Source organism: Berghia stephanieae, chromosome 1 (assembly GCF_034508935.2).
Source record: "Berghia stephanieae isolate SIO BIC M18660-M18661 chromosome 1, UCSD_Bste_1.3, whole genome shotgun sequence".
In the NCBI taxonomy this organism is placed as follows: domain Eukaryota; kingdom Metazoa; phylum Mollusca; class Gastropoda; order Nudibranchia; family Aeolidiidae; genus Berghia; species Berghia stephanieae.
Window position 1 is genome coordinate 127,556,147 of NC_088360.1, and position 23,676 is coordinate 127,579,822.

The 23,676-nt window shown below is 34.6% G+C and overlaps 2 protein-coding genes across 2 annotated transcripts in view; one reads left to right on the forward strand and one right to left on the reverse strand.

The window, feature by feature from the left end:
- LOC144963094 (uncharacterized) lies at window positions 1-14,006 on the reverse strand. The gene is made up of 11 exons (XM_078896743.1): window positions 13,660-14,006; window positions 9,688-9,781; window positions 8,791-8,982; window positions 7,738-7,962; window positions 6,740-6,925; window positions 5,576-5,821; window positions 5,151-5,299; window positions 4,607-4,694; window positions 4,060-4,329; window positions 2,978-3,475; window positions 1-1,971 (listed from the first exon to the last, which is right to left on the reverse strand). The coding sequence occupies exons 2-11, from the start codon at window positions 9,752-9,754 to the stop codon at window positions 1,883-1,885; spliced, it is 2,010 nt and encodes a 669-aa protein (XP_078752869.1). The 5' UTR covers window positions 9,755-9,781; window positions 13,660-14,006; the 3' UTR covers window positions 1-1,882.
- Window positions 14,007-14,062: 56 nt separating this feature from the next.
- LOC144963095 (beta-1,4-glucuronyltransferase 1-like) overlaps window positions 14,063-23,676 on the forward strand; it is a 70,588-nt gene continuing 60,974 nt past the window's right edge. Inside the window, exon 1 of the mRNA XM_078896744.1 lies at window positions 14,063-14,150. The gene's annotated coding sequence lies outside the window, so the exon portion shown is untranslated. The remainder of the gene's footprint in view (window positions 14,151-23,676) is intronic.

Sequence of the window (23,676 nt, forward strand, 5' to 3'; positions counted from 1 at the left end):
TTTTTATATCTCAATTATCTTAAAGATCTAGTCATGCAAAGCCATTTGGACTTTTGTTGATGTCATTGTTGTTGTTTCTAATTGTTTTTATGAATCTGGGGACACTTGTAGGTAATATTTGTGCCTCGAAAGTGTTATATGATTATAGATCAAGAGCAAAGCACCAAAGATAAAGTAAGATAAATGGGACTAGCTCATTATTACTGGCATTGTCATATAAACTGCAATTAAGTATTGAGTTAATGAATAAAATTTGCAAAATCGCACATGACATTCAATCATTCCTATATCTTTAAACCAGCTAAGCACTTTTATTAGATATTATTTCTGCTTATATGTTAATATTAGTATCTTTTTATAAAATATTTTTCTATGGACTCTATTCTTTACTGAAATTAAGATGAGGTAAACAATTTAAGAATAAAAAAATAAAAAAAAACAAGATAAAAACAGCTTTAACATCACTTGACAACTTCTCAGATCTTATAATACAGTACTCACTGGGTTCTAGCATGCCAAATTCCAACACAATCTGCAATACGACACGCTGGAGCTGGGTAACCAAAGTTATTCATTACCTCCCATAAGCATCACATTTCAGACGCTCTGATTCTAGCATGCTTTTTTTTTTCTTCTCAGGAGAGCGCGCTAGAATCAAGCGAGTACTGTATTGTTGCAAAAAATTTTAATGTAACAGGACCACTAAGAGATATCTGGAATTATGAAATAAAACTTGAAAAAACTATTTTTCCTTTTCAAAGTCAAATTCATGAGACAAGTAAAATGTTTCTAAAGAAACAGAAACTGGCACCATTAAACATAAGAAGTAAATCAGTTCTGCAATTACTATAAACTTTTTTTTGTTTTCGTTTTACTGTTAAGTTGACAGCTTACAGTTGAATATAATATGTCCTAACCTGGAAAATAGATTTAACATTGACATTGAGAACAACATATTCGTAGTGAAGTTGGCTCAATCGTTTATATAAAAACCAATATAACAAAATATGCAAGAGAAAGAAATTATTACTTTCTTCCTTTTTTCTTCTAAGATGACAAATCCTAGATTCATCATTTAAATTATTTTTTAAGTGTCACATAAATTCTCTAACGTCCTGAAGAACGCATGTGTACTTTTTAAATAGCAATTAACCTTATTGGATTAAATAAATGCATACAACTCTCAGACACACTACATCCATTCAAGTTTTCAAGAAGTAAAGGATACATACAAAGTAATGATGAGTTAAGTTTTGTAAGTTTACTGTAGTTAGAAATCACACAAATACTTTCAAAGTTTCAGCAAGTATCTGATGGGGACAGCCATTGGACATTCAACACAGACACATTAAAGGAATGTGTTGGGCCCAAAAAGATACCATTTTTGTGGATAATGCACACCATAAGGTTAAAAAAAATTTCACTTGGAGGGAATGATAAGCTGAAAGCTATCTTCCTGTGCATTCCTTTACATTCACCATAAGCGACACAAAGTGAAGCATACGTTAAGTGTTAATTGCATTTATCTCATTAAAAAGAAATGTTGAGGCCCAACTGTATTTTATAGGAAATACTTCAAGTACTTTGTGATAATTCCGGGGTGAAATAGAGATATGGTCAAAGGCGTGCACAGTAAAAATAAATATTGAGAGAATATCCATCAGCTTGACCACTTAAGTTATATTGTACCATTGGTTCCTTTTATATAATCACATCTGCCTCGGATTGCTTTCATTGTTTTATCCTTTCAATTTTTCCACAAACAGAAAACTTGAAAGGTTTAAGAAATCTGATAAAAGAGGCAATGCCTCAAAAGGTATTCTCTTTAATGTCAGAACAGTAAATGGAATAATATGACTTCATTCCTTCCTGACGTGGGGTTTCAATCATCCTTGCTGGTTCTACTTGGATTGGAGCTAAGACTGACCACATCCACCTCCCGTTGTATGGTTGTCTCCAACAACGGAGCATCTGAAAATGGAAGGGATCGGTTAACAGTTCAGTTAATTAACTATGGTTAAATCAAACAAAGATAGGGAACAATTAGAGTAATAAATTGAAAAAGTTAAAAAGTGAAACAAAATTATAATGGGGTTAGTGATGACACCTGAAATTCATTTTTTTAAAAAGTAATTGTTTCTCTTTTCTAGAAATGACTGCCAATGCATTCAATGCAGTCTCATAGGAGACATTGTAGTGAACAGTTGAATAACGATTATATTCAAGACTGATTAATCTGACTTATTTTGAACTGCTTTCCTTTAAAGCTTGGATATTATTATTCTGATTCAACATTTATTATTAGTTCAAATGTAAGAACTAAGATTTAAATCAATCCTCAATGAACTTTAAAACAGTTTACTGTGACTTCTTTCTTTGGACAAAATTCTTTGCAAACAGTTGAAAAATAAGCTTGATCATTTGCGTATACAAAAGAAATTGTCACGTCTCAATAATAAAATAAAATGTGTTTTTTCTCTCTTCTTTAAAGTTGGAGAACACATGGGCCATCCCACATTATAAAAATCTTTGACAAAGTAACTTGGATGCCAATTTTTATTATATTGGATTTCTTGTATTTGAAGGTCATTTATCAAATTTTTATGATTAAAAGGATTAACATGAAACATCGACAATGTGAGTTGATACAAGACAAGACTTGGACATAAAAAGAAATAAAGAAAAGTGGGCATATATGAAGGTTTATTTGGAACCAAGATAACTGACTGTAATAATTGCTTGCTAACCAGGACAGGACGATGGTCTGATACAAAGAACTCAATGCTAGATCTAACAGACTCAGCTATTGGACGAGAGGGTGAGAAAATAAATCCCACTCTACCCACATTCCAAACCAATGCCTTTGCTTGAAAGTCAAGCACTCAAGTGAACTCAGTTCTCTCATGACTTGTGACATATATTTTTGTATACAATCCAAGTCTTAACAAAGATGGAAAAAAAATCCAATAAGACTCACCATCATTAGCTAAATGATCCTCTGAGGAATTGAGACTACCAGCAGTGGCTCTCTGGGACACCATGGACCGGTTGGATGTCCCTGAATCAAATGTCTCGACAGTCACAGCTGTTGATGCATCACTCATGCTGACGTTGACTGTATCAACGGAGCCAAAAATTTCTGACAGCCCGTCTCTATTCATAGTGCTGGTTGTAATGGTGGAATGTCTATTACTGCCATTGGCATTATTGTTATTGTTGTTATTAATGTTGTTGTTTCCGTCACCGCCCATGTTCGGGTGGTGCATGTTAGATCTGATGAGAACATTGGGTAAACGTTGATACTCCGAGGTTGTGGGGCTGACACTACGGTCAATGATGGATGGACCCCTGCTACCCCCTGGGCCTCCTATATGACCCCCTGACCGCCCTCCTGGCTGCATGGCCTCTTCATAGGATGGTAAGTGAATTCTTGAAGCATCTGCATATGCCATCAGGGCCAGTCGGTCATGTTCATCTGAAATCAAAATCAGTAAAATTAGATCAAACCACACATAACTGGATATTGAGATTAACTTTAGGACAAAAGAAAGAATACTAGGACATGAATCTAGGATTAGCAAAATTTATTATTGTAATAGATATTGGGTGATTGACAAATGCGTGGAAGAATTTGATTATCATTTATCCTATGAAACGTTCGCTACTGAGGATGAAAGGAATCATCATTGCTATGACAAAACTCATCCTCCTCCTTCTTCTTGAGCATTCTTCTTCTTCCTTCACATCTTCTTGAGTATCCACCTTCTTATTCTTATTGTTTTTCTTCTTATTAATATATTATCATTAAATATTGAGCTTTATATAGCGCAATATCCACTAAATGTGCTCAAAGCGCTTTGCAAGGGGTCCCTGGTCAACAGCAACATTTAACATGTAGGACGGGACATGATGCTTGTCAGGCGATATTACAATTTTTCGGACAAAGAGTTGTTAACTAAAAATATTAGAAAAGAAATCTAATAAAGAAAGCAAAACAAATATAAACAGTGCATTGTTTGATCGAGTTATGATAATACAAACATTATAAATAAAGCCTACCCATGATCGTGTTGTGGACCCTCGCATATGGTGGGGGAGTAGCACCCTGCTGGAATATTGCTGTCCTAGGCTTCTTGCGACGGAATATGACCACCACCATTATAAGTAAAAGGATACCCAGCACAGAACAAGCAGTAGTCACAACAATGACAAGGGAGCTAACTTTGGCCTTGCTGTCCCGAATGTCACCAGAACTGTAGCCCTTGCCTCTGCCATCCTCATGGCCATCTGGTAGCATTCCAATGTCATTCTCCCCATCAGAGGCTAATGCTGTGAGTAGGGTTAAACAAAATTTAAGAAATGAATGTTAGGAAATAGAAATAGGCAAAAAAAAAAAAATAACAAAAACAACAATTGACAGTGATAACCCAGTAAAACAATTAAAATAAAAAAGAAGTTTCTCCTCTTCTTTAATAGTCTTCTTCATGACAAATTCTATTTAAACCAGGTAATTGTCTAAAAATCGGACCAAATCCTGACTTTGGTGACATCCCTGACATCAGCATTTAACATTGGTTACGTAAAACAGATGAACACAACCACTCACAATATCTCTTGACACAAGTGGGCACATCCCAGTCCCAGCCTCCCATGTTGAGACCTGAATTGTGTGTACACGTCAGCACTGACACGCCCTACAGTGATAGAAAAAAAAAATCGAATTGAGCCAAAACAAAGAAAAGAGCCAAATGTAATCCAAAAAGACAAATCTTAATTGTACATTGTTCAGTTTACATTCTAAATAATTTTAGAAAATGGAATTCATCTTGTTGAACCGACACTGGACCTTATTAATTTTGATGACTTTTAACTCTCATAATGCAAGTAAAACCATTGGGGTGCCCCTGATGTTATTTTGGAGAATACATTACATAATGAACTAAAATGAGGAACACATTAATGGTGAAGGGTAAATTGACAAAGGACCATCAGAGAAAATTTTATAAGATAACAATTGAAACACTGCAACAAAGCACTATGAAAAGACATAGGCTACTATGCAACATGCAAGACCTCAGGATTGTTCTTTCATTGATTTGATTTTTAAAAACAACAACAACAAAAAAACCCAACAATTTAGCAGTGTTTACCTGAAGGGCATAGCCAAGCAAACAAGTACATTCGATGCGGGTGCCACGGTGAAATGGCATACAGAGTTGTAGGTCAGCTGTGTCTTGACCCATACATTTGCAGAAACCATTTTTGATGGCCCCAAAATGAGGACAGTACCAGATATGTTCTAAAAAGTAAAAGAAAAGAGGAAAGATCAATATAATAACCTAAAAAATATTGCTTTGCAATTTTCAGAAAAATTATAAAAACAAAATTAAAGAAAGAATTTATTTTAAGTTGATATATATGCTAGGGTGATGAACCAAAAGCCTGTTGCAACTGAAACTTTTTCTAAAATATTTAACAGACGATTTTTCAATGCAAACATAACATCTACACTTTCAAAGGGAAACAACAACAATTTTTTATTTTTTTAAATGACAAATTGGCTGTGATGACTCACCACTTTCAGGAATACAGATGGGAGGAGCACTGGACCAAATCTGTGCTGCTGTACATTGCAGGAAACGGGGCCCCTCTAACTTGTATCCCTGAGAGCAGGTGTAAAGAACTTTGGTGCCTACATCAAACTTTGAATAGCCCATATTAGATTCTCCATCTCCATCATATGAGTTTCCTTGCTGTTTGGCGTCTACTGACCATTTCCCATTTCTGATGAAAGCTGGTGCATCACAAGATGTTTTCAACACTGAGAGAGGAATAAAGTTAAATAATATTTAACTACAACAGCACACATTAGAAACAGTGTCATAGCCTAATTTTCTCTTCATTATAAGCATTTTTATTTTTGTTCAACTTAAAATTCAAAGAATCTGGACAACAAACAATTTACCATTGTACTTTTTGTTTTATCCATTGTATAATTTTTCATCCATTCAAACATATTTAAAATAGAGACAGATACCGATTTTTCCTTTTAAAAAAACAAAAACCATGAGAACTTATTCATTGTTTAATCAGGAGAAAGTCTTCTCACATGCGTTATTATGATGGTATGTCACAATATAAAAATAATACAAGAAGATTTGTGACCCACTGTATATAACAGTCAAGGTTTACCGGGAACCAAAAACTGAATTTGAAGACAATTATCTGAATCATAAAACTGTATATTTCCTCAATAATAAAAACTTAATTAAAATTTCATACTTCAAACATGAAAATTAAATTGAATGTATACGACACCCCCCCCCCCCCCCCCCCAAAAAAAAATATACCAGAATAGGGTGGTTGGTCACATTTTATATTTTGAATCTGAAAATAAAAGTGTGGAAAGATTTAGGTTCAGTATATAGAATTTGGTAATAAATATGCAAATGGCAAAAGATCTTCCAAATACTTAGAATAGATTTTATAAAAATAAATAACTGCAGACAATAATTACATTAAAATGGTCATATATGTTGCCTTTTATCAAGAATAAATAGTTTGAGTGGTCAAGTATAAAACAACCTAAATGAAAATAATCAGCAAGGAGCAAAAGCAGACCAAAAGTATAAACAAGAGATTCTGCCTGGCACAAGTTCGCATGCTAAACTATTCTAAATCTTGTATCATTATGAACGCTGCTCTTTAAAATATTTTTATAGACATTTCAGGAGCTCACCACAAGTTGGGACTGGCCCTTCCCACTGACCATTGTGACAGGTCAGGGTAGCATCGTCTGGATCCAGCAACTCATAGCCCGTGGAACAGATGTACTCCACCTGCATCCCCTCCCCCATGGTGGGTGCCACTGTTTTGTAGTGAAATATTGCCCTGGGGACTTCTGGTGGACTGGAGCATCGCTTTCCTGTATTAAAAAAAATAGAAAATATACTCATTCATAACTGAAAATATTCCAAAAAAACATTCACAAAGAAGACATTGTTAATAACACTAAACCACATCAATTCAAAATCATTCTTTGATATTATCGGTTTAAATTTTAAAAATGGCAGAGAGTGGGGGTGAAAAATTATAGCCTTTCAGAAATAAAAGTAAAATATTTCAATGACATCACCTGTTTACATGTCTATGTAAAATACGGATACCTTCGAGTTTCAATTTATTCTAAGAACTCAAAATAACTGGTATTTCCTACCTATAAGGTAGTGATAGTTTAATTTAGTTTTTTAGGGTTTTTTTTTGGCACTTTAAATAGCAACAACCACAAAGTGGTGATAAAGCATAGGAACAAAATAATGACATTATCAAATAGTAATACTATATGTTAAGTCTGAAAGACAAGGGTAGCGGTCTGAACAGATTATTTTAGTCAAATACAAACAATAGCTCCCGGTAGCTTTGCACTTCTTTCAGCAGTTTAAACCACTTAATCAATTTTTGGCATTCGTACTTTGTTACATCTGTTTGATCCACTTAACTCGTTATATTTTTTCAGATCTATTTCAATATTAATAACCTGTTTTCATACCCTTGATAAATAATAAACTGTTTATTCCACGTTTTTATATGCAAATTCATTCATCATTATTCTTATGGTTGATACTTTTAACAACAAAGTTCAAACAGAACTATAACTGTTCTTGTTCTCTAAACTAGATGGTGTAACACACATATATATACACAAAACTTACAAGACCAAAATCAAACGGTACTTACGTGTGCATCTATTTAAGTCACTGGAACCTTCAGAAGTTATCCAAATGCCAGATGAGCACACAATGACAAACCGGGCTTGTAGGGTGTCATCTGTGGAATAGCCTTCATCACAAATAACAGAGGCTGTAGTACCTTTGGATACTTGGTGGTATCCAGTGTTTTCTGGATGAAGCTGGACCCGTCCATGCATCACTTGCTGATCAGCTGTACAAGGCTCTATCATGGCTGATGAAAAAGACAATTTTTAAAAAAAGAGCCAACAATGATGGACATTGCCAAAATTACCTAATTTCCACATTGAGCAAAAATATTCCTTATAAAGACCGTGTTATTCCTTTAGAGATGGGATTTGAATTTACACAAAACCAACATCATGACTTGCATTTTCACCAAGGAAAAAGTAGCAATGATGTGATTGAAGCTTTAATTAAGTCAGAATCAGATTGACGATACTGTTTTGTAGGTGTATATGGTTGGGTCTGCTGTTAAAACCAGATAAATAATGGGAGAAATTATGCTTAAAAAAGGATTCAGTCAGGTTTTTAAAGGATTTTTCAACTCTGCTCATTATTTGCTACTGTATCATACTATTTATTTGTTTCTCCACTTTTCTTTATAAAATGCATTGAATGTCAAACAAAAAGATGCTGAGTTCTGTGATTTGGGACCCATTGTTTAAAAATGGTATTAAGTTGTGATGAATCGAACCAGGAAAATTTAATTTAGGAATAAAATTTAGCAATACAAGATATAGAATCTATTTTCTAACACAACGAAGATATCAAGTTTTATATAAGAGGCTATAAAATCAATTTCCAGCACCAAGTTCATCCCGACATCATACCGCTTTGAGACATTTTACCTCAATAATATGTTACCATCTACAACAAACAGACATTAATAACAAAAGTATTTCTACCTATTCAAAGATATAACTTATATTCTTAGGCTTGTGGCAAAAAAAATAATCAATATAATTCTTAAACAGCTCTAACAAAATCATCGCTTAATTTCTCAGTCACAATTTTTTTCAACTACGAAATGATAAATCACCTTCTTCATAACGCCTACAAACTGGTGGCACTGGAGGTGACCAAGTACCATTGATACAAGTCTGATTGTTTGAACCAACCAGCCTATATCCATGATTACAAGAATAATGAAGGACTCCTGGCGATGAGAGGTGTTGTATAATTCTGCCATGACTCAATGGAGTCGCAGTAAGACTGCATTCTGACATGTAGTCTGGAAAATTTAGGGAGAAACAGATTAAGTATTTATGCCATAAAGTGATGAGTAATTTAAAAAGATGAGAAACTAATCAAAATATGAAAGTCTTAAAAAGTCAGTATTTCTAAAGTTAAATTTGACAATCTGAGCCTTTCAAATCCTTTTTATAAATTTCAGACTCAATACTTCCAATTGCAATCGTTGTCTTAGCTTTATAAATGCATTTTCACTGATAAACACATCAACAGTAAAACTTATAAATAAAGAAGGGAAAGTGTTCTGAACCAGATTGCATATAAATTATAAATCGATTTCTTAAGAGAGTAAAATGACATTTTCATTCTATGCATTCTGTTTGAAACCAGAAAAAGGCCACAAAATATTTATAGTCTTGATTTGTTTGTTTTAATGTAAAAAATATATGCATATTTAACATTGTTATCTAAATAGTTTGTGCCTCAACAGCTACATTCTTATCATACTTAAAGTCGACATAAATCAAAATAAAGAAAGAAGCAAATATATTTACACATTATTACACATCCAAGAGTGAGCAGGAGATAGTAATGTTTTTAAACATAAAAATCAGTTTAAATTTTGTCAAACATACATGCACGGATGTGAAAATCTAGCCAAGACTAAGACCACTTATTTTATTTTTAACTTAATTTACAGATTTGCCAGGTATCCATTAATAACAAAATAGAGCAGTAAACCTACCCTGTGATTGAGATACTGTTGCACCAATGGTGATTGCAAGGTAGATGAAAACGTTCAGAGATCCCATGATCAATGCAGATTATCACACCTCTAACTGTGAGAAGAGGAAGAAAAAAAGTGCAATTGTAAAAGGATTATTGTTTTATTGATGATATGATTTAACAACTTGAAGATGATGATCATCATGATGACAGTGATGATGATGATGGTGGTGACTGTATATAATATCAGCTTGACATTGTTGAATGGCATCCCCTCATCATGAAAAAGAAACCACTCTTACCTCATGGCAAATTAGAATAAAAACCGTATACTAGGACCAGATCTATCAGTCATCTGGCTATTAGAGTAAGAGGGATATTTTTTAAAATTCCTATTTTATTTCTTCCTCTATTTCGTCTATAAAATGAACTATATATGAGTTTATTAACAGGAACCCAGAGCTTGACCGCTTATAACATGGATTTAAAGACTCATCTATTTTAACTATGTACTACTGCTTCTATCACTATCACTACAACAACTACTATTTTTACTGATACTTCTATAACTGCCGATGATACAAATACTGTTTCGTTTAAAATGGTGATATTTTTTGCCTGTAGAGTGGGATTCCAATTTAAACTTAAAATAGGGGCCACAAAATTAATGGACAACAGGTGACAATGAGTGTGTTGTTTGGAATATTATTAGTATAAGGAAAGGATTTCCATATTTCTAAGGGTAAGAAGAGTAGGCTAAAATTCCACATACAGGCGCCACCCCAATGACAAATAGTAAATATACTGACTTGCTCACCTGGAGTTAAAGTGATATTAATGGAAAGGAGAAAACAAAATTATTTATATTAATCCCGAAAAAACGGCTTGTTTTTAATAATTTTATCTATTTAGATATGCAGTAGAGAAACAGATGTGCTTGAAAGTTTTGCTGTGGCTTTAGGTATCCCAGATATTATCTGTACCACACAAAAAAAAGAGCCAAATTAACAATTAAAAGTAGCTGAAATATTATCATTATTAAACTGTCATTATAGCCACTAAAAAGAAGTTGAACAATTTCGAGGAGTTTTGATTATTTTCCCTCCAGATATCTGCCAAATGACAAAATCTCAAAACGAGGGAAGGAATCGATATTTGAGGTTCTTTTTTATTTTAATCTTTGCATTTAATTAATACCTTTCCTATTAATTCTATCTTATATTTTTTAAATATATTTTAAAACATTTTCTAGTAGGTATAAGTCTTTCAGAGCATCTCTTGCTGATATGATATATATTAATGGTTATTCTATTCTTCCCTATGGAAAAAGTCTTAACTGTAAAAAATATTACACATTAAAATAGTGAGTATATATACTCCAGGATATTTCAAATTTGAATCCATTGAATACTTGTGTATTATAATCTATGAATGCATTTAATATGGTATATTATGTTCTTGTTTAATAAAAATCTTTGTATTATATATAACCTATGACATTTGATGTGTAATCACAGGTCTTTCCTGAGTGGCGCCTGTATATGGAAGTTCATCCGAATAGTAAAGTTCCTTCAAAAGCTTTATGATTTTATGAACCTGTCTTTGAAGAAGGTGCAAAAACACACGAAGGTAGTTCCGAATAAAAAGCCACTCTATCCATTTCTCTGTCAGACCATGTCGGTAACAATTTGATGAAAGACTTCTGCAATAATACAGTCCACTCTGGATAATCACAACACCTTGAGATCAGCGAAAATGTTGCGATTAACCGAAGTTGCGATTAACCGGAGTTGAGTTTCCTGATTGAAACAAAAACCATATGACAGTCCTCTATAAATTTTGACAAGCAAAAGTAGCTTTGATTGACTTTCACTCTTTTGTTCTCAACATTTGTAAGAGTCAAAGAGATTATCCATGAAAAGAAACAATAAGCTATCACCAAACTCATTGGTCACATTGCATAGTTGTCAATCCCAAAACAAAGGAAATATCGTTCAGTTTCTCCTTAAAACTCTCATTGTCCACCTGTTGTCTAGACTATGCACAGCCCCCCCCCCCCCCACCCTCCACGCCCCTGCCGCCTCCATTCTAATGGTCGAAGATTACCTCAAAAACCCATTCTGTAATGTCCCGCCCTCTTTTATGTCTAACAGAGTACTGATACACTACAGTAGCATTAAACCCTGCCCACTCTTGATTCTTATAACCCGTCACGATTTCATCCATAATGAAATGAAATCATGAGATTTTGTTTGATTGATTTATTGAATTTGCCACTTCTTGGAGTTGCGAAATTTGTTGCGATTAACCGAAGTTTGTTGCAATTAACCAGTGACTTTCATACATAACTAATTCTGTTTCTTGGAAAATGTTGCGAATAACCGAAAGTTGCGATTAACCGAGTTGCGATTATCCAAAGTGGACCGTAGTACTGTAACTGTGATACTTTAAAATAGTAACAGTGCATTTTTAAAAAGGTGGTGTTTTTATGCACCTCCATTGGAGGTGTACAAAAACGCACCGTTTTTATGCACCTCCGTTGGCGTTGATGGTCAATTAATGAAAATGTTGTTGCATACGTCCATGAGGTTTAAATAGTTTTAGATTGTAGTTTAGCACGCTGCTTAGTGATTACCGATGTACGTTTATACAATGATAATAAATTAAAGAATAATAACAATAATTTTAAAAATCAAAAGTAAAAAGAAACATGGCACACAAATACTGATCTCAAATAAATAAATAAAAATCGAAGTTTTTTAAAAACATGATAAAAAGATTTTGAAAAAAAAAAAGAAGAAAGAAAAAAATGTTGACTTTCACAATAAAGTAAATTTAACACAAAAAAAAAATGTCTACAATGGGAATCGAACCCGGTACTTTCAAGGTTAGAGTCCAACAGCTTGTCCACTGCGCTACGGAGCCACCTGACTGTTCGTCACATTTAATAAAGTATTTCTAAAACATTACTTTACCTTCAATGCAACTTCTATTTTCTGGTTTCATATTTCGATTTTTTAAATTATTATTATTTTTATATAGATTGATTAATAAATTAATTATTAATAATTTTATTAATAAAAACATCCTACAGATGTCACAATAAAACTTTCACCATGTCCAAATACAGAAACATAATATCGCTGATGAAATTGGGTGGGATGCGTGACGGAGGTGTATAAAAACGGTCCGTTAAGATACACCGTCAACGGAGGTGCATAAAAACACTACGTTTCAAAAATACAACTTCAATAAAACCATCTAGGTCCCTCTATATTTGAAGAAAAGAATTGAGACATGATGGGCCTGAGGATAATTTGAGCATGTTTCAAGTAAACACATCTAGAAAAAATCTATCAAAAAATTACTTTTGATTGAGATAAGAATAAGAAGTGTGCCTCATCAAAATAAAAAGACAATCCCTCAAAGCGACGTGTATATATATATGCAAGTCTGACATCCTAACCCAATTCTATGGGCCTGGTTTGACACTGTTGTAATGGACAATATTTTGTGTCGATTTTTGAGATTTCTATTACAACAATGAGCCCATAATGAATTGGGTTATCAGACCTGCAAATAAGTGCACATCGCCTCAAAGCAACAAATCAATCTCCTCAGTTCTCCGCTCACATCTGTGTCAGTGTCAGATTAGTTTCGCCAGAGTGTATTTTTCATGTCATAAGCAAATCATTGACTAGACCTTGGATAGATTGTCTTTGTGGGTGCACTACTCTTTACTTAACTTTAGTCTAAATCTAGAACTGAATTTGAAGTGAATGATGTTCACTGGCACCCCGGACAGTCTCGTCAATTAACAGTAACAGACAGAACATTATTTAAAAAAATAAAAGATCAGTCTTAACTCTCTGAATGAAAACATATTCATTAAATATATATATATATATATATATATATATATATATATATATATATATATATATATATAATAATATATATATATATATATCGACTCATGAACAACTCTCACCCAATAGTTCGATATATAATAAATATTGGATCAAATATGAAATCGAGGGTCGAGAGAGCTTTTCTTATTTCTTGTACTTGTGTACTTGTACAGAGTCTGCTGCGTTCATTCATTCATCTTCTCTTCTGTCTCTTGCCCCTTTAAACCAATTTAAGCACACATCCTGCTAGAGTTCACTGCAATACATAAATATCTTGTAGTTCAGTCTAAAATGGTGAATGGAGAGATGCAGGGGTTAAAATTATTCCAAGCTTTAATTAATTGCAAGCAACGAGTTAAATTCCAACTCAGAACGTAAACAAAGTATATGAGTCGCCATGATGAGTTTATTATCTCGATGTCATTACGCATGCGTAGCAGCCTATCGGAAGCAGTTTTTCTTCACTCTTTCTGTCGTTCGTTCACTCTTTCTCATGAACTCGACCAACTGAAGTTCTGTTTTTATTCCATGAATGAGAGTGAGTGGTTCACACGGGTTAAAATGACTTGTGGTGAGTAAGATTAAGTTAGCGTAGATAAAGAACGTCGTTTGAATTTTAATATATGGATTTTCAGACTGTTTATCTTTGTAAAATTGTTGATTATCAATGTTGTTTGAAACTCGAATCCTAATTATTAATCCTTTTTAGCAGTCACTTTTTAGAGAATCAGCTGTTTTGTTTTTTAAAAAATGGAAATGCATTTTAAATTTCCTGTTCGCAAAGTTTATTAATTTTCGTGTTGCAAACCATACACATAGATTGGATTTGATGGTCAAATACTTGTAATGTGGACGTTGTCCATCAGCCATAGAAAAATATTATCTCTAGACGTCTAGATATCTATCTATTGATATTGTGTTGTTGTACTTGAATTAAGAAAGATATTTAATTGTACTGGACAGGCTCTGCCGATTGCAGCAAATAGATCAACACTTGTGCGATCGATATTGTTACCAAAAGTATATATCACTCAATTTTAGTGAGATGACACGTATTTTTTGTTTTAAATGATACAAAATACACACAAAAAAAAATCTGAAAATAACAGGAATGTGCAACAATGGAAAAGTAAATTCTACAGGAAATAAGGAAGGAGGAAAAGGGGAGAAAAAAACCCCCAAGTTATTTAGTACTCCATCATTGGCCTTCGAAGTGTAGGAGGTGGGGGGGGGGGGGGGCAAGATTTATAACAAGTAGTGCAAAGAACACACATACTTATGTTGTGCATTGTGTACCCTTTACTTCTGACAAGAACCAGGTATGTGTAGCCTAACTGTCAAGGCACGATGAAAGGAACTTTGTGGAAGAGAATGGAAGAGCTTCTAGCAAACCATGACAAATGATAAGCAGACAAGCCTCAGAAGCAAAGACTCCACTAGCCTTTGTTTCTTTGGCTCCCTCAAATAAAATTTCAGTTGTGTCTTTGAATTTTCATACTGTGCATGAGACAGAAAAGGATATTGAAATAGCAATAAGACATGAATAGGCACTGGCCATATATACTTGGGATAAAACAAATTCCACTGAATTAAGTCTGGACAAAGTAACTTAATTCAAGGGAATCCATTTTGTAGCTTGGTGAAAAAGATTGGTGTTATTTTAGAGTATTTCTCAATAATCATTAGGTTTGTTTAGAAATCTAAAAGACAACATAAGAGTCAATTGAAAATTGGACAGATGTACGCCTTAATGAATGGCTCTTTAGAGAGGAAAGGAAAGTATTATTTAAGGGAAGTATTTATTTAAGGACGGATATATCAACATGTGGATATAAGCATCATATTGATATATCAGTCCGGCCAAAAAATGAAAGAGAAACAAATGGAAAATGCAAGATAACAACAAAGGAAGTCAATCTTGATGATTCGGTTGGCTTTAAAAGGGCCAAATTTGAAATTTAAAATGTTTAATTTAATTTGACTGTAAAATGTCAGTTATTGTGGTCTGTTTCAGCAGGCCAGGAATAATTTTATAAACCCTGTCCTCTGCACTGGCAACAACATCAAATAAAGAAGTGTCCTCGGGACTTTGTGGAAAGCAGTGTAGAGGCTTGATAGCTGTTACGGCGGTTTGGCTAAAAACTGGTTCCAATGATCCGGTGTCCTCCATATCTGACTCTGCATCAGGCATTCTTGTCATATTCGCAACAATGGCATCAACTGAGACAATTTCATTCGCTCACAAAGGAATATCTGCAGTTTCATTGGCTGTTATGTTTTATTTCACAGCAGAATATTTTTAACCAATTGCATTCTGTTTTTAAAAAATTAAAAAAATTTTATTAAAAAAATTTTCAAAGATTGATTATTGTCGATATCAAGCTTTGTCGATTTAATTATCTTCGGGTTAAATTTATGTCGATATTCAAGACCAATTTACAAATGTGATATAGCAACAAACAACAAAAAATGGGACTTTGTTGTTGTGTCGGTATAAGTATGTTGTCAATATATCAGTTTTGTAGTGTATTTAGTTGGAAGAGGTCATTGACAAATGACCAAGGTTATGTGTCAACTTCATAATAGGTCTAGATACTGGTGATGAGGGCATCTCATCATGGCTTGAAATAGATTGGAATGATTAAATGTGGATGACACGTCAAGCTTCTTTAGTGGGTATATTTCTTCTTGAAAAAAAGATACACATTGTCACATTGTAGCCTTATCATTCTCTGATAATATTAGACTTTTGATTGTCTCTTAAGACGTATTGTTCCTGACATTTAAGGTTTTATCCCTAAAATGTACATGAAATTTGAAATCAAGGGTATACATGTCTGTGGTTAATTGGATATCCAATCGCTATTGTATTAGAGGCAAAATACATCAATTTGTTTTGGGACTGCATCGAAAATACTAAAGACTGACTCTTCATTGTGTTTGAATTTCAAGGAAATTAAATTAAAACTTGTTTGGTTATGGTAATTTTCTTATTTAGTACATGAAGGCTGTGTTGTCAGTGTTCTTGCTTTCCTCTTCATAATCCATTCATTTGGAACAGAAAAAAATCTTATAAATAGTTGATGACTAGTATGTCAAATAATTTATTATATTTATAATAAATTGAACTTTCTGTTAAAATTAAAACGTTTTGTAATAATAATAATAATAATAATAATAATAATAATAATAATAATAATAATAATAATAATAATAATAATAATAATAATAATAATAAATAATAATAATAATAATAATAATAATATATAATAAAAGATAATAAGAATAATAACAATAATAATAATAATAATAATAAATAATAATAATATATAATAATAATAATAATAATAATAATAATAATAATAATAATAATAATAATAATAATAATAATAAATAATAATAATAATAATAATAATAATAATAATAAATAATAATAATATATAATATAATAATAATAATAGTAATAATAATAATAATAATAATAATAATAATAATAATAATAATAATAATCATCATAATATTAATCATAAAAATAATGTTTATATTATCTTCTTTTCCGTCATCTTGTTCCTTTTCTTCTTCTCCTTTTTAACCGTTATTATTGTTAAGAAGAAAAAAAAAACAACGCGTGAAAAGAAATGTTTTCTAAGTTGTCTTGCTATATTATAATAATAATATGAATTTCAGACAATATTTCTTCATTTATATTTTATATATTGATTAATATGACAGCTTGTTAAAAAGTTTGTAACGTGGGACTGCTTGGTTGACCCTGAGACTTTTTTCAGACCATTGTGGATTCTAAATTCGCAGAGTTTTGACATGATGAATACAGTGGGATGTCGTCGTCGTAATATAACACCCTTTGATTACTCAATTTATTCAGTGGAACACACACGACTCCTTGGTTTGCCAATCAGCCTCCTTTCTTATTGTCCCATAATATTGCTCTGTATGGCATTCTTGATACCGGCTCAATTCAAGCCTGATGTATGCCCATTGCCTTTAATCAGTCAACCGTTGATGATCGATAAATGAGGTTTTCAATTTTCACGCTTGCCGCCAAAAGCAATGTCAATATCAATAATCCTCTAGTGAGAATATTTATTGATATTTGTCTTTCACAATTTGTCATCAACTATTCACGGACACGTTATGAAAAACTCATTAATCTCATATGTGTTTATATTATATTTGGAAGGAGGGGGGGGGGGGGGTCTGGGGATTTGAACAAAATTTAATCCATCCACCCCCAATCCGATGTATCAGAACATCAGATGGGAATTGAAATAATATTTTACCGTTTTCTAAAAATCATAACTGGAGCCGGGATCTTGTTGTATCCGAAGCCCATTGCTTGATTTTGCATCAGCCGCATCTTGAATCCTTTACGATTAAATGTATGTTCTTTTTGGAAATGCTATCCCCCCCCCCCCCCCCCCCCCAACCTCTACAACTATTAACATTACTGCTTCCGCTCGCTACAACTACCACCATATTATACTTCGACCACTGCCACCACCTCCTCATCATCATCATCATCATCATCATCATCATCACCACCACCACCACCACCACCACCACCACCACCACCACCATCGGTATCACCACCCAACGACTATTATCACGTATTTTATTGATGATTGGGTCGCGTTGTTTAGATTGTCAACCTAGATATCGTTTGACTCACAACGTGGCCCTGCCGAGCATCTCACCAATACTCTCTCTCTCTCTCTCTCTCTCTCTCTCTCTCTCTCTCTCTCTCTCTCTCTCTCTCTCTCTCTCTCTCTCTCTTTCATTAATTAATTATTTTTTTTAAATGGAGGAAATGATTTTTTTTTTAATTTAGCCCTATGGGAATGTTTTTGGAGGGTCCATCTCAAGAAAAGACCGCGACAGCCCAGGCGTCTGCCGCAGCACACATTTTAAGGCTGAAATTCTTGCCCCAGATGCCCATAGCGACTGAACCATCACGTCTCCTTCTCGTTAGCTTTTCAAACTTATGGGGAAAAAAAAAGAAGAAAATTAAGCTCGCCGAATTGATTAGGAAATAATATAGAAGATTGTGTTTGTAGGACGAACTGGTGCTTCATAATACATGTGGCGTGGGGTGGCATCATGCTATCGGTATTTCGTGGCTTTTGCGTATGGATTGTTTTCTTTCATCTTCAATGAATACGGTTTTTCAGGGTGGTCTATACCAAGACTTCCCTCCACTTCTTCTCTCGTTCTTATTTTATCTTCCACCTACATCGTAAACAGCTAAAACTAAAACCGCTATGTGGTCTAATGGTATGACACTCGCCTTCGGATCAGAACGTTCTGGGTTCGCGTCCCGCTCTGAGCGCTGCATATATGTCTCCTTAGAAAAGGCTTTTTACTCGCATTCTCTCACCGTACTCATGTGTAACATGAGTACCTGGCCGTTAACAGCATTGTCTCTGTCGGAAAACATGTAATATCGCATTTAACAGGCATCATCACTCGTCCTATGTGTTAAGTGTTGCGGTTGGCTAGGAGTCCCTTGTAAAGCGCTTTGAGCACGTTTACTTGATATTGCGCTATTTAAAAGCGAGCGGTTTGTTTGTTTGTTTCTTTGTTTGTTTTTTGTTTTTTTTTTTTTTTTTTTTTTTTTTTTTTTTTGGGGGGGGGGGGGGGGGGGTTTGTTTGTTCATGTTTTGTTTGTCTAAACAAAACGAAATCGTTCTGAGGTTTGTTTAATTTTCTAAACCGTTTTCGGGATGATAAAAATTAACATTTTCCATCTCAGTTCCGGGCATTTGTTGAGTGAATGTTTTCATTGTGTGTGTTTGTATGTGTGTATGTGTTTGTGTGTGTGTGTGTGTGAGAGATTGAGAGAGAGGGAGAGGGGGAGAGAGAGGGGGGGGGGGGAGGAGGGAGGGAGGGAAGTCGAACCTCAATACATGTACAACAAGGCATTCTTTTGTGACATCGTACCACAATGTACAAGTACATACTTAGTTGCTTCAAATTGCACTTTTCGATAAAGTTCAGTCGGCTTTCTCTATACTGATTACTGAATATTCACAGACCCTCGTTCTTTCAATGTCTATCAGTTCTTGTTATAAAACCTCAAGTCATACAAGTTAACTTCCTGTTCTTTTACTGACCTCTCATCCAGTTATCTGCCGGCCTCACATTGACCTGGCATCTCCGTAGTAATAATACATAACACACATAACCAGATATGAAGTGAATAGAAAAGTGCCAGAAGACAATAGAGAATAAAAATTTTTCGCGGCGGTGGTGGGTTTGAACCTGCGACCTTATTGGTACGACAACTCCGCCTGGCAGGTGAGAGCGTGGCTCTACCGTGTGAGCTATCCACGAACACAAAAATATTCGTTTCAAACTCAAAGTCATTACTAGATCCCACTCTCACCCACTTCTTGAGACCGCCGATTCGTTCGTACACCACCATCGCGAATAATTTTGACCAGCAGTTAAGCTTAATAGCCAATATTCTCAACACAAACATATAACATAGAAACGATTGAGACATTGAGTATGCTCCGGTGTATGGGGTGAATTTTTAATTCAGAAAAGTGAGTGGAGCAGGCACTTATGTTGGTAACAACAAGATATGAAGTGAATAGAAAAGTGCCAGAAGACAATAGAGAATAAAAATTTTTTCGCGGCGGTGGTGGGGTTTGAACCTGCGACCTTATTGGTACGACAACTCCGCCTGGCAGGTGAGAGCGTGGCTCTACCGTGTGAGCTATCCACGAACACAAAACGGTAGAGCCACGCTCTCACCTGCCAGGCGGAGTTGTCGTACCAATAAGGTCGCAGGTTCAAACCCCACCACCGCCGCGAAAAATTTTTATTCTCTATTGTCTTCTGGCACTTTTCTATTCACTTCATATCTTGTTGTTACCAACATAAGTGCCTGCTCCACTCACTTTTCTGAATTAAAAATTCACCCCATACACCGGAGCATACTCAATGTCTCAATCGTTTCTATGTTATATGTTTGTGTTGAGAATATTGGCTATTAAGCTTAACTGCTGGTCAAAATTATTCGCGATGGTGGTGTACGAACGAATCGGCGGTCTCAAGAAGTGGGTGAGAGTGGATCTAGTAATGACTTTGAGTTTGAAACGAATATTTTTGTGTTCGTGGATAGCTCACACGGTAGAGCCACGCTCTCACCTGCCAGGCGGAGTTGTCGTACCAATAAGGTCGCAGGTTCAAACCCCACCACCGCCGCGAAAAATTTTTATTCTCTATTGTCTTCTGGCACTTTTCTATTCACTTCATATCTTGTTGTTACCAACATAAGTGCCTGCTCCACTCACTTTTCTGAATTAAACATAACACACATAACCATCATCCCAACCAGCGATAAAAGACATCATTACCTTTTCGGTTGTACTGCGTTTGTACACGCCGACGCCTTGAACTTGAAGCCGGAATTTAACACTGTTTCTATAGCGTGAAACTCAGCCTAGTATAGTAAACAGCCGAGTAAACATAATTACTTCTGTTTGCTATTTTTTTTTTTTTTTACAAGACGTTGGTCAATCTCATAATGCTTTCTGCCATTCCAAACAAAGACCCCCAGAGACCACACAATGTTTTCCTATGTGAACAGATTGGACACAGGTTCGAACCAGGCCTTATTGTCAGTCAACTGGAACTCCACACATACCGAGTAAACATAATTACTTCTGAGTTGGGCTATTAAAAATATTTTATAGTTTTACTTAAAAATAGGAACAATATTCCTTGTTTATTTACCATCATTATATGTAATTATTGTTATGGCTCATTCACTAATGTATTTTACTCTTGAACAAGAAGGCCCTAAACAGATGGTTTTGTATTATATTTTATCCTATTTGCATGGTGCTTAAAATAAAAATATTACGCAATTTCAACCTTTATTTTTAAAACATCCTTTGCTCCTCCTCCCCCTCCTCCTACTCTACCTCCTCCTCATCCTCCTCCTCCTCCTCCTCCTCCTCCTCCTCCTCCTCCTCCTCCTCATTCTTCTCTTCTTCTTCTTCTTCTTCTTCTTCTTCTTCTTCTTCTTCTTCTTCTTCTTCTTCTTCTTCTTCTTCTTCTTCTTTTTCTTCTTCTTCTCTCGTTTTCTCTTTCTTTCTTCATCTTTCTTTTTTCTTTCTTCTATCCACCTTCTTCCTCCACTCCAATTCGTTGAATATTCCTTAACCCTCAAAGCATCCGCCAAGCACAGCTATTGGACGAGTACCCTCCATGTACCACGACTATTATCTGTCCATTCCCCCTTCACATCACGAGGCTGCAATGATTTTGCCTGGGTCTAATGAAATCTGACGCTGACAAGAAAGTCTTCCTGTCTTTTGAGTGGCATGGCACCGGTATCTTATCCAAGACCCGCCAGTGCCAGAGATGCCAAATTATACACATTGTAATTTTACGATAGATAATGAGTGCGAGAAATAAGTGTTGCCAACAACCCGTTGTCTTGAGAAAAAAAAAAGATGTTTCAATAGTTTTAAAAAATGACAAAAAGTGGAATATTTCTACTCACTTAAAATGTTGATGTTAACAAATGTGTTTGTAGTATTTTTATATTCTGTGTCTTTATCGTATTCGAGTTTTGCAGTTCGACAGAAGTCTTTCTAGCTAATGTTTTACCAAATCTGGTCAACTGAAATCAACCCTTTTTGTGCTGAAAAATTAGAAATTAATTTGTTGATTTTCACTATTTCTTTTTTTCTTTCATTCTTTCTTTCTTTCATTCTTTCTTTCTTTCTTTCTTTGTTACTTTCTTTCTTTGTTTTTTTGGGTTTTTTTTTCATTTATCTGAGATTTATTTATTTATAATATAATATATACTTTTTTTTTTGGGGGGGGGGGGGAGGACCATCACCAACTGAAACCGATGTTTATCATGAACCTACGTTCGTCATATATTATGCTAATCGCTTTGAATATGCGTCCTCCTTCTAGAAAGCCATAAAATGTGAGACAGTTGGCACCTCTGCACTTTAGCTCCAGAACCTTTTGTTTGTTTCTTGGACCGAGTCCGAGTGTCTACTTTGCTTAGTGTACTCCCGTTCTGGCATCTTTGCTTCACCTGTTTTCTATCATCGTCTTTTATACAACCGACTGGCCGGAACCACTCCGCCGTCTGTTTATTCATCCATCCGTCCCTTACGTTCTGTCCCTCTGTCCTAGCGACATGTTGCTCTATCCTGGTCTTAAAACCGAATTTGTTCTCTTTCCAGCCCTTTTATTATTTTATAGTTGGAACGAAATTGACGTCACTTAGCTCTTTGTTATTGTTTTTAGACATGATGATCAGTTCTCACTAAATTCTATCTATCAGACTATATACGTTCAAGTTTACACATAGTTTTGTGTTAATATGTTATATCCGGCTGGCGGATGTTGTGAGTATTTTACATTTTTTTAAAGCATAGCATCAATAGCTGTTTTTGGATTCACTTATTAAGGTTAGATCTCTGGTCATCCATTATTTGGAATGAGACGAAATCAGTGGACATGTAGGGAAAGGCGTAGGATTTTAATATTCCGATTGAGATTCAAGACTTTTATTTTCCATAGCTCAGAGCTGACACGTACTTTAACTCATTCGATCGACCTATAGCATTCAATTACTTTTCCTTATTTTGAACGGTACAAAGCTTGCATTCGCATCTGTATACCTTCATGTACGTACAATGTTCCACTCATGTCTCTACGCGCCGTTGTTTATTTCTTTCTTTTGTAAAAAATTATAAAGATATATTTTCAAAGTTTACTAGACATCTAGACTGTGAATAGAATTGCAAAGTATCAAAATAATTGAATGAGCGCTTTTTGAATAATATGAAATCGTGTAACACCATCTAAATATCGCCGAAAAGATTACGCAAATTATTGTGGCATTTGTGCGTTGTAACTCTTTAAAGAACTTGTTGCTATACCCAGGAAAGTCTATGCACATCCAGTACATATCTGTTAAATCATAAGGGCCCGTTGAAGAACGGAAACTGTCTTAAGCAGGAGCAGACCTCTTTCATTGTAGCATGCTATAAAAACAAACAAGATATTCTCAATCCAACCATTTCAAACACTATTCAAAT